Source organism: Silurus aristotelis (genome assembly GCF_946808225.1).
Source record: "Silurus aristotelis genome assembly, chromosome: 2".
Classification (NCBI taxonomy): domain Eukaryota; kingdom Metazoa; phylum Chordata; class Actinopteri; order Siluriformes; family Siluridae; genus Silurus; species Silurus aristotelis.
The window spans coordinates 30,317,220-30,329,231 of record NC_139575.1 but is presented as its reverse complement, the minus strand read 5'-3'; the positions used below and the strand labels follow the sequence as shown (position 1 = coordinate 30,329,231).

Here is a 12,012-nt window from a genome sequence, read left to right as displayed (position 1 = left end):
TAATTTCTCGGAGTTATTAACATTAATTAGATCTCCGTCTGACCCTGCAGAGTTTGACGGTTAATTTAAGTTTGGTGTTCTGCAAAAATCTGTCTTGGACCCACTGCTTTTTTATTTATATATGCTGCGTGGGTGAAATTATACATAAACATGGTATACGCTTCCATTGCTATGCTGATGATACACAGTTTTATGTTTTAGCAAAGCCAGATAAGATAGATCAGCTTAACAATGTTGGTAATGATGTTGAATTATTTAAAGGATTTCTAACCATAAGAAAAACTTTTTTCTTTTTTTTTTTTATTGCTTATAATCACAATAACAGTTATACCATAAGAACTAAGTTCTCATCTACATCTAAAAGATAAACAATGGACCATCTTTTTCTTTTTTTTAAGTATTGATTATTCCGAATTGGCACAGTATGTAAAATAAAATTATGTTTATACAGGAAATACCAGTTTTACAGTATCTGTTAATGAAAACTAGATAATTACATTTTTTGTTTGTTTATTTATTTGTAATTTGATTTTAATTGGTGCATTGGAACTGTACAGAAAAATGTGGAAACAGAATAGCAATAGCAAAGAAGGAAAGAAGCATTTATCTTTACACATTCAACAAAAAAAATTCAGTAAGTGTAATGCAGAAATAGCTGAACACATCCTTATACATTGCACGTAATTTCTATTTTTAATTGTATAAGTTCTGAAGACAACGCTTGAGGAATAGGGAATTAACATATTAGAAACACAAAGAGGGTGGGAGAAGACCAGTGTAAGACGAAGTATTGTGGTTTTTTAGAGAAAGGATTTGAGCCATGAACATTGTAGATATCATATCCCCCCCCCTCCACACTCCAGATCAGTTGGTGGCGGTAATGTAACACAAGAGTTCGTCTGGCAACCGACAGTAAACTCGAAAGAAGAAGATGGAAACCCACGCTGTTTAGATGCACTCCATTTCGGTAAAACTATAATTGAAAGCTCGTTTTAATACAACCTAGCGTCTATATACCACATAGTAATTGTGTTTATCTCGTGATTGACGGTGGACATGGCTGAATCCGAGGGGTGTTTACAGAGCGACTCGAGCTGGCTAGCTCAAGAAGCCCCGTTGAATTTACAGCAGACACTTAAGCAGCAGTCGCACAAATTTCAGGCATTAAGAGACTGGAACTGGTTTCATTCCGCGCCGACAAATCCGTGGCCTCCAAACCCAGTCAGCAGCGGCGGAGCTCCACCTTATGTACAGCACTACAGTTTTGGTAGGTTTCGTGCAGTCTCGTGTCTGGGGCGGGGATGTAGGCAGTGCACATGGTTAATAACAGACATTTTCCCAAAATCACAACGTTTGTTATATCAGAATATGTTATTGAAATCCACTGCTTGATTTCGGGGAAAAAAGAAAGTTCACTAAAGGCACAGCTTTTAAGTTTGTCAAATGTAAGACATCTGGGACATTTTTTTTTTGTTTGTTTTAATTATTAATTTTTTGATCGTGGTGGTTCGGTAAGACCATTAGTATTAATAATTTATGCTTTTTGACAGCTAGTTGTATATAACATTCTATCCTCCTGTTTAATTGAGTAATATTTCATAATTTTAACAATAACTTGGTTGACACTTTACAGGTCAGGGGTGTCATTATGGGAGGCAGGATCATGGTCAAAACCAGTGGAGAAAAAAAGTAACATGGCTCTTTTTGAGATAATAATTGAATCTACTGCAATTAATGAATTAGTGTATAAGTATGTACATTTCAGTCTGTTTTCACTACAGTCTGTGTACTTTAACTTGTGTGCATGATTGGAAATATTTTTCAGCAGAAAAAACAGAAAGAACCAGAATTCAGTCATTTCTGTGATACTTGTGATCGAGGTTTCAAAAACCAACAGAAATATGATGAGCATATTGCCCAACATGTAAAGGTAATCCAACATTTTAGCAAACATTTCAGATGCGAGTTGTAGGACCTTAAATGTAAAACCTTTTGATAGAAAAATTGAGATTTGAAAGTTTTTTGTGCTTCCTTTTTAGTGTTCTTTTGAGGATTGCAAATACACTGCACATGAGAAGCTTGTCAAAATCCACTGGAAAAATGTGAGTGATACTATTTAATTGTGCTTAGAACTTTATGTAGTATAATAATATTTTTTAGTTATTTTGTTGTACATATATTTTAAAAGTTTAATATTCATTGTCTTTCAGAGTCATGCCCGAGGAGCAAAACGAATTAAGTTGGACACTCCAGATGAAATTGCAAAATGGAGAGAGGAAAGGAGACGGTATAATTATTTATTCATAAATGAATGCATAACTTGTAATTTATTTCATTGTTTTATATACAATATATACTGTTTATGTTAATATCTTCATAAGTTTGAGAAAAATAAATGCTGTGTGCAGGAACTACCCAACACAAAGCAATATACAGAAGAAAATTAAATTAGTGGAAGTCAAAGAAAAGAGAGGAGATGTGCTGGAAACCACTCAGTTTGGGTATGTGATTGCATGTGTAGTTTATAGTAACTTTTTATATGCTTCTACTGTACAGATTTAGATGAAGTTCTAAACTTAACTTTTGATGCCTTTTGGTTATTCGAAAATGAACAGGTGTTTTATAAATGCATTTCTTTAAACAGATGCTTTAAAAGGCATGGTAGGCAAGGTTTCCAGACTCACAGAGGTCATGCAGATGGTGGCCATCAACACTTCCACCCAGGTAGTGAAAAGGTGGCGCAAGCATCACCTCTTGCATGTCCTCCCCAAGATGTAGATCCTCTAGGAGTCCTGGCCACCAGTGACCCAGGTAGACAAATCCAGCTACTGCTTTTCACTCATAAAATTGTGTGAATTTATTTAACATTATCTTTGGTGTTTACTCAGTCTATATATTTCATCAGATTCAGAGAAAGAAGAGTCAGTGAAGGAGATGAAGGCTTCTATTTCTGTAGCCCCCAAAAATCTGACCTCTGCTCTAGGATCACTGATATGCAGCTACGGAGAAGATATGACTGAAAGTGATGATGAACTGGAGGGTGAGTAACCCCACAGATAAATTCTTGTAGCACAATTTAGGACCATAGACCCGTCCGAATAGGGCTTAAGTAAGAGAAAATTAACATTCAGTTAACAACCCCTGTTTTAAAAAAGAAATGCCAGTGTAATGTTCTCTTATTATAAACATGAATCTTAAGCCATATTTAACTCAAACGACGTTTGGAAAACTAGTCCCGTCCGAATAGGGCTTTATTTGAATAAAGCTGTTATTTACCTTTACATCGTAAGTGAGAAGCCTGCGCATTGTTTATTAACAATGCGCAGGCTTCTCACTTACGATGTAAAGTTAAAGAGTTAAATAGGACTAGTTTTACAGGGGGTCGTTAGAGAAATTTCTGTTTCACAGACGTACTTTGTGATTTTAATCCCGTCTAAATCTGCTATGTCTGTCTTTCTCTCACACGACCTCTGTAAAAAATTCCAGAGCAAATTACCTACTGTTTTTCGGTCCTCTGAGAAATCTAATCCCGTTCGAATGCGAATGTCTGTGATTGCTAAAAATGTTTTTTCCAAAACGCGTTTTCTTGTATGTTTTGGTCAACGTGAACTACCGTACTAACCGCCATTTTACTATTAATCGGTCATATGACCATACGCAATCCACGCATCCTGGACATGTGGTCTTGTGCAACGCCCACATGTAAAACACAGACACTCCTACCTCCGTAATAAACAAGGAGATGTTAGCCCCGTCCAAATACATACATGAAATGACAGACGTCGGCTGAAAAAAAATTCTCAAATGTCGTGTGGAAAACTAGTCCCGTCCGAATAGGGCTTTTGTCAGACTCTACTTAACTGAAATTTCAGATTTGAAAAGTTTAAATTTTCTCTTTTTTATGGAAATTCGAAGTTAAACAGAAGAACAAGCATTTCTATGCACCCTAACTGAGCTGGTGAGAAACATTAATGATAAAGCAGGAAAGTACATTAGAAAATGTGTTTATAAGGTAATAATTGTGTTGTTCTTTATATAAATTTTACATTTTCTAGTTAAAAACAAAGACAAATAAAATGTGATATTTTTATGTCATGCAGAACTAGTTTTGTTAAAGAAAAGATTGGTTTCTGCTCTTTTTACTTTAAAGTGGTATTTGATGTAAAACACAGCAAATACCACTGCAGAGCAAGAGTTATTGATTGAAGGTTATGAAGATCTGAAAATGAATATGACTCCTAAGTTCAGGTCTCTTCCTTATGCAAAGCTTTCAATAAATTACTATATCTGCCATTTTTAAACATTTTAAAGTTTAAAAGTCAGTGAATTTGCTGGGATCATAGCAAATTGTATTTTTTTTCTAAGAACAGCATGATTTTTTTTTCCAGTATTGCACAGAGTAAATCCTTTATTATTTAAATGTGTTGATTTTTTTTATTACCTTTTGTCAGATTCTCCTATCCTGAAAAGTGCTTTGGCTTTAGAGGAAAACAAGGCCTTGCTTGCAGCTAATTCTACCCCAAACCAGAATAGTGCACAGAAGCCTGAGAAAAGGCAGACAATTAAGGAATCTAAGATCAGCCAACAAGTACCACATCTTCAGTCACATCTTAAGAGGAGTGGAGTAAGAGGGAGAAGAAGGGGAAGACAAAATGATGATCCTAGGACTGATCAACAAAAATGTTGTCCCACTTTACTAGAGATGGTGAGAATGATGACTTTATTTATTTATTTATTTATTTATTTATTTATTTATTTATTTATTAATTTAATAATGATTCTTTACATAGCTTTACAGGAGCATAAGTTAGATAATTAATTCTCAGGAAATATGTTAAGATTAGGGCTGTCAATCAATTAAAATACTTAATCGTGATAAAAAAATGCTTGTCATTAGATTGTCAACTTAATCAGACATTTTTATCTGTTTTAAAGGGGCCTTATTAATACATTTCAATTTTTAATACTCTAATCGACATGGCCATTGGCAAATATGGATGTTTTATGCAAATGTGTTTTTAAATTAAATAAATAACAGGACACCAATTGGAATACAGTCGAACCCACTTATCTCGACCTTCGGTTAACTCGCCAACCCTATAAAGTCAACGTTTTTGAAGTGGAACCGCCAAATTCTCGCTTTGTCTTAGCATTTTTTTAATCGGTTATGTCGATTCTTTTATGTCTACGAACCCTAATATCTCGAGCACAAGGGGGGGGCAAATTTGCCACTTAACGTCGGTTATCTCGATCCGCATGACCAATCGCTGGCTTTTGCCATGTCACCATCTCACTACCGTTTTTTAGCGTATATGAGACGCGTCTTATAGAAAGTTTTAAATACCCCTCACCCAGGGTGCATCTTATATACGCGAAAATACGGTAGTGAGACGGCACTGTGCAGCCGCAGAAAAACTCGCGGAAGTGGTGGAAAAATCAGATTGCTACAGGTGTAGGATACTTTCCAGAGCTGTGTCAGAGTGAAATGACTACACCCCGCACGTTTTTTGTGAGCGATCTTTGTGTTTGCAATGTTGGAGAATATAATAAAGGTTTGTTTTGAGAATCGACGGTGGTTTGTATTGTATACTGGTAAATCTCTGCTGTTAGTTGGTGTACATATGCCTTTTGGTGTAAACAAACATGTATGTAAATTTTTATAGCATGCCTTCATCAAACAAATCGCGGTAATGCTGTTGTGTAAAAAAAAAAAAAACTCCAAAAACACGTGCATGTTCATTCTCATTTATTAACGCACATCATGTACATAAAGAAATTTCAAGCACGTTAATATATTGTTTAATAAAGTGTTTAATTTTGCCACTTTTATATTAATTTGTTTTTAGTAAAAATTGTCAAACTGAAATGCTGCTTTAATCACGTGTTAATAAATTTAGTACCATTAAAATGAAATTGCGCATTAACGCATATTAAAGCTGGTTATTAACGTTAATTTTGACAACCCTAGTTAAGATACATGACATTTCATTAATTGATTGTAAATTGTTTTATTTCTTACAGTTGTTGGCTCCAGATATTCGCCATGAAAGGAATGTGTTGCTTCAGTGCATTCGCTATATAATTCATAAGGAATTCTTTGGTCTAGCTTGTAAAGACTCCAACATTGTGAGGCCAGATGTTGCGGCTGCAGTGGTGTATAGTTTTGTGTCATGAAACAATGTTAGTGTAAATGGCATTACAACATGATAATCTTTCAAAATGAGCATTCAGTTGTGATGAAAGTTGCCTGGTGAGCCAGTCATTGAAAATAATATTTTTGAAGAACTCTTTCTGTTATAGGATAAACATTAAAGGATATAACACAGAAAATAAAAACTATTGCTCAATAAGGAGTTTTTTTTATTCTGTTTGTTTCTGTCAAGACTCTCCTGGGCCTCAAGGTGTGTTTAAACAAAAGCATGCTTCATCAGTAAGCTTTTTTTTTCTGTGCAGCACAAAAACATATAAGCCAAACCTGTGTTTAGTTTAGTTTTTTAGTGTTGATTTTGTTCCAGTGGGCTTATTGGTTGCAAGGCAACCCTTACAACCAATAAATCATTTTTTGATAAGTTATCCAATGAACCCCATTGACCTCAAGAATATTGACTACAGCATTGAGGAGAACTCAATTTATTTAATTTAAATAATATGATGTTATCTGATTGTATGTGATTGTCATGCTGTTCTAAATATAACTGACAAGCCAAACAGCTCAGATCAATACAATTTGTGTAAATGTTTTGTTTAACTCAAATTTAACAATAATTAATGACTTGTTTAAAAAAAAAAAAGGGGGGGGATATATAAACCATGATTTTCTTTGCACTATAATGGTTTACAAATGACACAAATTCAAAACAATGCATGGGAAACGGCTTTGGCGTGTTAGTTGCAGTGCACTATGCAACAAGCTATTGTAAACAAGCTAACGTTAACTAAATAAGTAATATTTTATTCGCTAATATAGAAGAATTATGAAAAATTACATCTGTAATCAGCATTTTTGCCGCAACTAATTTATGATTGAACCCCCCCCCCCCACACACATCCCCCTGATAAAACAACTGAAGAAACAAAGGAAAGGTTATGCATACAGTCCAATTTTTGACCGATTTAGATCTTCAATCAGGTAACACCTGTAGTCTCCCAAAATAAGAAATAACAGGTTGCCACTTGCAAAAAAAGGTGTCAGTAAAACCCCTCAGTGTATATTTTATCTTCTCCAACTTAAGAAAAAACATCAAATCTTTAAACCACGAGAGATGGAGGGACACCCTATTGCTTTCCAGTGCAGAAGTATGCAACGTCTGGCCAACAAAGATGAGAAGACTAAAACATCTTTGTGTACAGAACTCAGTGATATTGACTCATTGGTAACCCCAAATATAGCGATTAGTGGGCATGGCGTCAGTTGCACTTCAAATATGGAGGACATAATGCCGAAACAACCATAGTGAGAAAGCTGAGTCTAAAAATGACGGGGGAAACAAATGATTTTTGTTCAAGGGACCCAGTGCTGATAGAGCCCTAAATTTAAAGTGACGCCTAAACTGAAACCAAATCTTAAGTGTGTTCAGTACGACTGAATTGTCAGTATATCGAGATGGTCTGATCGGAAAAGGTAAGCAAAGCAGAGCAGATACAGAGGATGATCTACAAGTAGCTCTAGTTTGCACCAAGTTGATTCTGTTAAATTGGTCCAGAAGTTCAGTTTTTGGATATGTGCAGCCCAGTAGTATATTTGAAAATTGGGCAAAGCAAGCCCACCACTGAGCCTACATCTCTGCAATAGTCTTACAGATTCTGGGCGGTTTTCCACCCCAAAGAAAAGAATTAATGATTCTATTTAAAAAATCAAAAAAATACTTAGGTAAAAATAGTGGAAGCGATTGAAAAAAATAAAGAAACTTGGGCAGAACGTTCATTTTAACTGCATTGATTTTTCCTGTTAAAGACAGAGGCAGACTGCTCCACCTCTGAAAATCCGACTTCATGTCTGCCATAAGCGGAGCAAGATTGGCATGAAAAAGTTTGGGTAAGGAACGGGTCACCATAATACCAAGGTATTTAAAGCCCGAACAGTTGAATTTGAATGGCAGATTTAGATGCTAAAGTTGTAGAGCGGTATTATTTACCGGATAACACTCACTCTTATGAAAATTCAGTTTGTATCCCGAGAAAGAGCCAAAATCATCCAAGATAGATAAAATGACAGGTGCAGGATCAGTCACATATAACAACAAATCATCAGCATATAAGGATACCTTATATTCCGCCCCCTTGCGAGTTATACCCTTAAAGGCTAATGAGGATTTAAGCTTAATGGATAATGGCTCAATGGCAAGGGCGAATAGCAGTGGTGACAGTAGGCACCCCTGCCGGGTTCCACGACCGAGACTGAAATAATCAGAGCTAATATTATTTGTACGGACACTGGCTTGAGTGTCAAATGTATCACCAAACCCAAATTTCTTTAATATTGCAAACAGGTATTCCCACTCAACTCTATCAAACGCTTTCTCAGCATCCAATGAGACTACAAACTCAGGCAAAGGAGATGACTGCTTAGAGTAAATTATATTGAAAAGTGTACGAGTGTTAAAATGAATGTCGCCCTTTTATGAATCCAGTCTGCTTCATAGATATGATACGTCGTAGTACATTTTCTAACCGGGATGCAATCACTTTCGCCAGCACATTCACATCGGCATTCAGCAGTGACAGCAGTCTGTACGACCTGCACAGGTTGGGATCCTTGCCCTTCTTCAAGAGAAGGGCTATTGAGGCCTGATTGAAAGTGGGTGGTAGCACGCCCTGATCCAGAGATTCATTGAACACACCAAGGAGCAGCGGTGCCAATTTATCGATAAACTTTTTTAAAAACTCAACTGGAAAACCATCTGGGCCTGGGGCTTTATTAGACTGCATTGTGATTTCCTTAGTGGAGATCACAATGCCCAAATAATCTGCAGATACAACGGAGCGATTAAGACGGCTATCATTAAAAAAAATAATCAATTCTGGAATATGAATGATGCACCGGGGAGAAAAATTAGAATTTTTTTATCCCGGGATTGCGACGTCTCCATGGGTCTACCAAGCCGTTTTGTGACACGAAGTCAGAGAACAATTTAGACATTGCAGAAGCCAGGGGGATCCGCACCCCCGTACCCCTGTGCGTGCGCATCCAACACCAAACACATACCCAACACACAAGTAGAGTCCCTATACTAACAGTAACCCCAGGGGACAGCAACACGAACTATCAAAAAAGAAACCTACCGCCGCCCACACAAGTAAATGTGCTAACGAAACGGAGAACAAGCATATCCTAAACAAAGAGAAGGCTCCAGCAGAGTAAACACAACATAAATTATGCGCAACTATATCTAGTTCACGGCTACTCATCCCCGGTCTACATAAATATATAAGCAATGTTTCTAGAGGAAAATAAATTCCCAACATAAATTGACTAAGCGTTTATGAAACAAACATTACGTTTTCAGGATCACTCACACTTTGATTCCCGTAAAAATAACACTTAGAAAAAAAAACCCTAAAAAAACGAACACAACAACACAAAGTGCGTAAAGTTAAAGACCAGCATCACCACGCAGAGTTTGTGAACACTGCAGTGATACGAAAAACAAGGAGTAAACATCACGTCCAACACTGACAAAAAATATGTTCACATCTTAGACAGTTTGGATAGTTTTTAGATACTTGCTGGCCTCATCAGGTAAAAGAAAATCTTTCCCCACACCATTCTGTGTAATATGTAGTAATAAAGGCGTGATAAAACAACCCGTACCGCACGGCTTTAATGCCATGGAGCTGCCACCGCACCTCGTTAAAGGCAGTCCGTGCTTTTGCGGTTTTCACGCATGGTCGGGAGAAATAGAAATGTTCAGGCCCTTAAACTGAATTTGCTGTAATTCTCTGGCGTGCCGTAAAACATCCAGACACTCGCTGTGATAGTGAAATTTGGCCACAATGGCTCGTGGTTGTTTACCAGGCTTTGGTACGGGCTGTAGAGTGCGACGTGACCTGTCCAGAACCGGCTCCTTCTCCAGACTCAGTGCCTCCTTCAACAACACGGCAACACTCGCAACAGTGGAGCTATTAGGACCCTCAGGAACACCAATTATCCGGACATTATCGCGCCGTGATCTAGCTTCCAGATCTTCGCATTTGGTCTCCAGCTTATTGAACTCAGCAGTTCTCAACTCTGCGCCTTCACCGCCTGCAGCTCCGACTTTATTGTCAGAAATGTATTAATCAAAGTACGTTCCAATGCACGTAGCTCGGCCTTAAATACCTCGATGATTTCGGACCTCAGAGAGGACAGCAGCTCTGACTTTAATGAGTCAATATCAGCCTTAGAAGCAGCCTGTGAAACGATTGGCACTTCACACGTAGGTGAATCACGAGAAAGCGAGGCCACAACTGTTGCACCAGGCCGCAGCTGTGACTGAGTTGTGCTACGGGTCTTAGTAGTTTTACCAGACATCATAATTACCTCTAGATTCAAATACACAAACAAGGAGGGTAAACCGAGGGATTGAGAGCAAAAATAAAAGTGAAAAGCTTGAAATAATAACAATTATAACATTAATCCACCGGAGCCCCCTAACACCACGTCCTACTCCATGACAAGCTCGATAGCGCCCCCCAAAATACCCTACTTAATGGAGTTCAACATTAATTAAAGCTGTAAGCGGGGCCTCACACCCGGGCTCACCGCCACCCGGTGGCCCGAGGGAAACAGCAAACAGTGGGCGTGTAAGCGAGTAAAGACAGGAGGATTATGGCACAGTCATTTCAAAGTGCCACACTTCCTGCTGCCAGTAGGACCGTGAATGTATATTGTCATATATATTGTCATCAGGCCAGGACAATTAGCAAACGTGAAGTTTGGAGCTGATCGGTCATTGTATGCCCGAGTTCCCAACCACTGTCTGTTTTGTGATGTAATCGCAAACATCAGCACTTAGCCAAGTGTTGCATGGTGGAACGTGTTTATAGCACGTTTGGTATTGCGTGGCATATTGAAATGTGTTTTCGAGAGTGAAGTGCAGTGTAAAATATGACATTTCCTTTTGCCAGCAGGTGGTGCTGTAACTACTACTGAATATGGGCATGTAGATCTGTTCAGATTAGGAGTCGTAGCAAACATGAGAGTTTGGAGTAGATTGGACATTGTATGTCTGGGTTATAGCAATTTCCCTTTTTCATGGCGCATCATCGAAATTTGTCAGACCACAATGGTGTCCATGGTACATGGTGCTGTAACTACTACTGAATATGGGCATGTAGATCTGTTCAGATCTGGAGTCTTATCAATCATGTGAAGTTTGGGGCAGATTGGACATTGTCTGTCCGAGTTATATCAACGTCCGTTTTCATGGCGAATCGTCGAAATTTGTCAGACCACCAAGGACACGCCCTTCAACGAAAACTCTAGATCTTCGCAATGTAACATTGTAAAGGCCTTTAGATTATGCATACTAAATTTGGTTTTGATCTGAACAAATATCTAGGAGGAATTCGTTAAAATGCAACATGTGCGAATGGCAAAAATTTGCTCATACAATTAAAAATACCCGACTTCCTGTTGGGTTTCGGATTTCGTACCAAGAGACTTTGTAGGTTCTAGTGTGTTACGTGTGTGTACCGATTTTCATACATGTACGTGAAACGTAGCTCGAGCCACACACAGTTAAACGTGTAAAGGTGCTACTGAGCCATTTTGCCACATCCACTTTTGAGGAACATGTCCTCCCCGTCCCCCTCTCGGGATTTACGCCCCTGTATGTATGTTTGTATGTATGTATGTATGTATGTATGTATGTATGTATGTATGTATGTATGTATATGTATATGTGTGTGTGTGTGTATGTATGTATGTCTATATATATATATATATAATAAGTATATAAGAAAATAAGTATTTGAACACCCTGCTATTTTGCAAGTTCTCCCACTTAGAAATCATGGAGGGGTCTGAAATTG

General features: G+C 37.8%; 1 protein-coding gene across 2 annotated transcripts; it reads left to right on the top strand.

Moving 5' to 3' along the window:
* Nucleotides 1-861: 861 nt before the first annotated feature.
* On the top strand, nt 862-6,726 carry nufip1 (nuclear FMR1 interacting protein 1). Of its 2 annotated transcripts, none has more exons than XM_083533669.1 (10): nt 862-1,267; nt 1,634-1,689; nt 1,829-1,930; nt 2,040-2,102; nt 2,211-2,287; nt 2,409-2,501; nt 2,645-2,811; nt 2,906-3,040; nt 4,452-4,705; nt 6,022-6,726. In XM_083533669.1, the coding sequence occupies exons 1-10, from the start codon at nt 1,057-1,059 to the stop codon at nt 6,172-6,174; spliced, it is 1,311 nt and encodes a 436-aa protein (XP_083389795.1). In that variant the 5' UTR covers nt 862-1,056; the 3' UTR covers nt 6,175-6,726. The 2 variants fall into 2 exon arrangements, with proteins under 2 accessions (XP_083389795.1, XP_083389794.1); XM_083533668.1 differs by having other exon boundaries at nt 1,826-1,930.
* The last annotated feature ends 5,286 nt before the right edge of the window (nt 6,727-12,012 follow it).

Bases quoted from the DNA above. Each gene is read 5' to 3' on its own strand.
- nufip1 (XM_083533668.1), top strand. From the start codon at position 1,057: ATGGCTGAATCCGAGGGGTGTTTACAGAGCGACTCGAGCTGGCTAGCT. The intron at 2,103-2,210 runs GTGAGTGATACT...ATTGTCTTTCAG, and splicing joins TCAAAATCCACTGGAAAAAT to AGTCATGCCCGAGGAGCAAA. The intron at 2,812-2,905 runs GTAGACAAATCC...ATATTTCATCAG, and splicing joins CCTGGCCACCAGTGACCCAG to ATTCAGAGAAAGAAGAGTCA.